The sequence below is a fragment of the Notothenia coriiceps genome, unplaced genomic scaffold, assembly GCF_000735185.1.
Source record: "Notothenia coriiceps isolate Sejong01 unplaced genomic scaffold, NC01 NC01_scaffold00000339, whole genome shotgun sequence".
Classification (NCBI taxonomy): domain Eukaryota; kingdom Metazoa; phylum Chordata; class Actinopteri; order Perciformes; family Nototheniidae; genus Notothenia; species Notothenia coriiceps.
In genome coordinates, this window is record NW_011333040.1 from 20286020 (window position 1) to 20289755 (window position 3736).

Consider the following 3736-nt stretch of genomic DNA (forward strand, 5'->3'; position numbering starts at 1 on the left):
TATCAACACTGTGTGTGTCAGGGCTCTGGCTCAGTGCGGTGTGGATGTCTATAAGAAGATCGGCACTCTGTACCCGGAGATGAGCGTCCACGAGCGATCTCTGGACTTCCTGATCGACCTGCTGCACAAAGACCAGCTGGACGAGACCGTCAACGTGGAGCAGCTCACCAAGGCCATCAAATACTATCAGGTATATACACACACACACACACACACACACACACACACACACACACACACACACACACACACACACACACACACACACACACACATAGAAGGACACACACACGTTTTCTTTGAACTCTCATATAACCCTGAACGTGAAGTTCTACTTATTCCTACCAAATGTGTCCCTTCTCAGCACCTGTACAGCATCCACCTGGCGGATCAGAGCGAGGACTGCACCATGATGCTGGCTGATCACATCCGAGTGAGTACAACACATAGATAAGATCATAATAATATCTATATAATGTCCGTGTGTCTAACTGCTTCCTTTGTGTCCCCTTCAGTTTACCCAGAGTGCTTTGGACTGCATGTCGGTGGAGGTGGGGCGCCTGCGGGCGTTCCTGCACGCGGGCCAGGAGAAGTCGGGCCTGGCGGTGCTGCTGAAGGACCTCGAGACGTCCTGCAGCGACACCCGGCAGTTCTGCAAGAAGATCCGCCGCAGGATGCCGGGCACCGACGCTCCGGGGATACCGGCAGCACTCAGCTTTGGACAACAGGTAACCACGGAAACCAAACACTCAACCTTGTGCAGAATGGTCAATTTTTAATGACAAACTCTTTTATCACATTTTACTTTTAGATTTTTTTATGAAATGCTATACTGTGACTTTTTTTTGACATTTTATTTCTTTGTCCCTTTTTGCATAATGACTTTCTCTATGACACTTCAAAGCTTTTTTGTTGCAAATGACCAATAAGAATTCTAGATTTTTTTTTTTTTAAAGTTATGTAAAAGCTCTATAAGTTAGTTTGACTAAACTAAGTGGTGTTGTGGTCAGGTGTGCGACACGCTGTCAGACTGCAGGAAGCACCTGACCTGGGTGGTGGCGGTGCTGCAGGAGGTGGCAGCGGCCGGAGCTCAGATGGTGTCTCCTCTCGGGGAGCAGGAGGGACTCGTTGCCGTCAAACTGGAGGACGTGGCCTTCAAGGCCGGAGAGCAGGTATTCAAAATGTTAAATAGCAGTGTTTGCTAATGAAATGTCTTTTCAGATGTTTCTTTAAAACCTTTAGTGTAGATTCAAAGTAAGGAGTCTTCTGGAGTAATGACCATCACCGTTATTTTCAGATCTATGGCTCTCAGGGCGTTAACACCTACGATAGTCTGCGGCAGTCCTGTGGCATGGTCATAGCCACCATGAACAAGATGGCCACCGCCATGCAGGAGGGAGAATACGACTCAGAGAGGCCTCAGAACAAGGTGTGTGTCAGGAAGCAGCTCTGTGTGTCACTGTGCAAATGTGTTGTTTCTCACCTCAGCATGAATGGAGCATGAGCTGATGTTTCTCTGGTTTTCAGAATCCTCCTCCCGTGGATCTGCGGGCGGCCGCTCTTCGGGCTGAGATCACCGACGCTGAAGGTCTCGGCATGAAGCTGGAGGACAGAGAGACGGTCATCAAAGAGCTGAAGAAGTCTCTGAAGATCAAGGTAAACACATCGAGAATAAAAACCCGTTGACTGGAACACTCTTATTTTCATTGTTTTTAAATGCATGAAACCCTGTGTGCGTGTGTTCAGGGCGAGGAGCTGAGCGAGGCCAGCGTGCGGCTCAGTCTGCTGGAGAAGAAGCTCGACAGTTCGTCCAAAGACGCAGACGAGCGCGTCGAAAAGATTCAGACTCGACTGGACGAGGCCCAGACGCTGCTGAAGAAGAAAGAGAAGTGAGACCTCGGACCTCAGACAGGAAGTCGTGTTTAATAACAGATCCTCAGCTGAGCGATGTTTCTTTATCTGCAGGGAGTTCGAGGAGACGATGGACGCTCTGCAGGCCGACATCGACCAGCTGGAGGCAGAGAAGGCGGAGCTAAAGCAGAGAATCGGCAGCCAATCAAAGGTCGGCCCCGACGGGCTGAGAGGAGCCTCGCCCTCAGGGATCGCCTCCATCGTCAGCGGAGGGGCCGGAGGTGAGAGACAGAGAAAACATGTCGTCATATTTTTATTATTTTATAGTTAACATTTTTATCTTTTAGCTGTTTTTTTTGTAAAGAATAGGGCTGCACAAATTATCCACATTTTATCAAAATTACAATGTGGTATTCAAACTGCAGGAAGCACAATATTTGTTTAAATGTCATTTTGATGAAGTGTTGTGGAGCTGCAGAGATATCCCTTCCTACCAATCTACTGACAAATCAAAACATTTTAATATCTTTTTAAATTATGATTATGATTTTTTCCTCTAATATCAATATTTGAAGTCCTCTTTTTCACCCTAACAACCATTGACCTCAACTTTCTCTTCCTAATCTCTTCCCCTCCCTCCTGCAGAGGAACAAAAAGGTATCTCCTGCTTTTACTGGCTGCTGTTGTTCATCCCGCATGCTATTCTTTCTTAGATTGTGCATGGTTTGATGGATGTGAAATACCACATGCATAATCTATTCAGGGAAATCATTTTGATCCTTTAAAGAAAAACAACATTGAAGGGTTTTAGAAATCTAATGAGAAAAACAATCAGAACTAAATCTAGGCTTTTTTTCACGCTCCAGCCTTTTCTTCATACACAACGAAGACTAAGTTTGATCGAGGAATGAGCAGGATATGTCATATAAAAAAAAAGGTCTAAAATGTATCTTGTTGAAAACGGGTATTAAACAGTTAATACCAGTTTTTAGGTGTAAATGATCTATTAATATGATATTCATCCCATTATTCTGCATCCTCCAGCATGAACATCCTCTGCTATATGGTCACAATGCATATTAACAAAAATGTTGTAACCTGTTTTTCATTTGAACTGAGAATACAAACACCAGCTGAGGTTGTTTACTGAATGGGAAATGAAGGTAAGGGTGCAGTCAGGTGTGAATAACATGTCTCGCTCCGCAGCGAACATGATGTCGGCCGTCGGCTCGGCTTCAGGTCTGCAGGTGGTCGACTCCCCGCTGCTGAGTCAGCAGATCGACGCTCAGAGACTCTGCATCAAACACCTGAAGAACGAAAACAACCGGCTGAAGGTACAACACCACTCTCTACATATTTACATGGCATGATATTTTATTTCAATCTCAGTCACATTTACTTTAAAGGTCACCTATTGTGCAAAATCCACTTCTTCATGTCTCTTCTACATCAACATGTGTCCCCTCTTCTTCATGTCTCTTCTACATCAACATGTGTCCCCTCTTCTTCATGTCTCTTCTACATCAACATGTGTCCCCTCTGTGTAAAGCGATTCTGAAAGTCTCAGGAAAAAAGATTCTCTCTCTTTTTGTCCTGATCCATTTCTATAAAAACCTGTCTGAAAATGAGCTGATCAGATTTTGGCCACTTTATGATGTCATAACGATTTTTTGACTTGAGTAACCATTAGCCAACCATTGTGTTCTTTTTAACCAAATCTCTCTCAGAGGGGCGTGGGGAGGGGCTCCTTATTTTCATCTAAAGTAACAGACAGAGAATCAGCACTTTGGAAACAGGGCTGAAACAGAGGGGATTATGGGTAATGCTGCAATGATCTGTTTGGTGTTTGGAGCCAAACACTTCAGAGACATGTTTGTATATATCT

The 3736-nt window shown here is 44.9% G+C and overlaps 1 protein-coding gene across 1 annotated transcript in view; it reads left to right on the forward strand.

The window, feature by feature from the left end:
- Positions 1–3736, forward strand: part of dctn1b (dynactin 1b) — a 17560-nt gene that overhangs the window by 11296 nt on the left and 2528 nt on the right. Inside the window, exons 13-22 of the mRNA XM_010778978.1 lie at positions 22–190; positions 365–433; positions 516–728; positions 1011–1172; positions 1298–1429; positions 1528–1656; positions 1747–1889; positions 1966–2132; positions 2497–2508; positions 3058–3185. Of these exons, the coding sequence (XP_010777280.1) occupies positions 22–190; positions 365–433; positions 516–728; positions 1011–1172; positions 1298–1429; positions 1528–1656; positions 1747–1889; positions 1966–2132; positions 2497–2508; positions 3058–3185 (1324 nt within the window). The remainder of the gene's footprint in view (positions 1–21; positions 191–364; positions 434–515; positions 729–1010; positions 1173–1297; positions 1430–1527; positions 1657–1746; positions 1890–1965; positions 2133–2496; positions 2509–3057; positions 3186–3736) is intronic.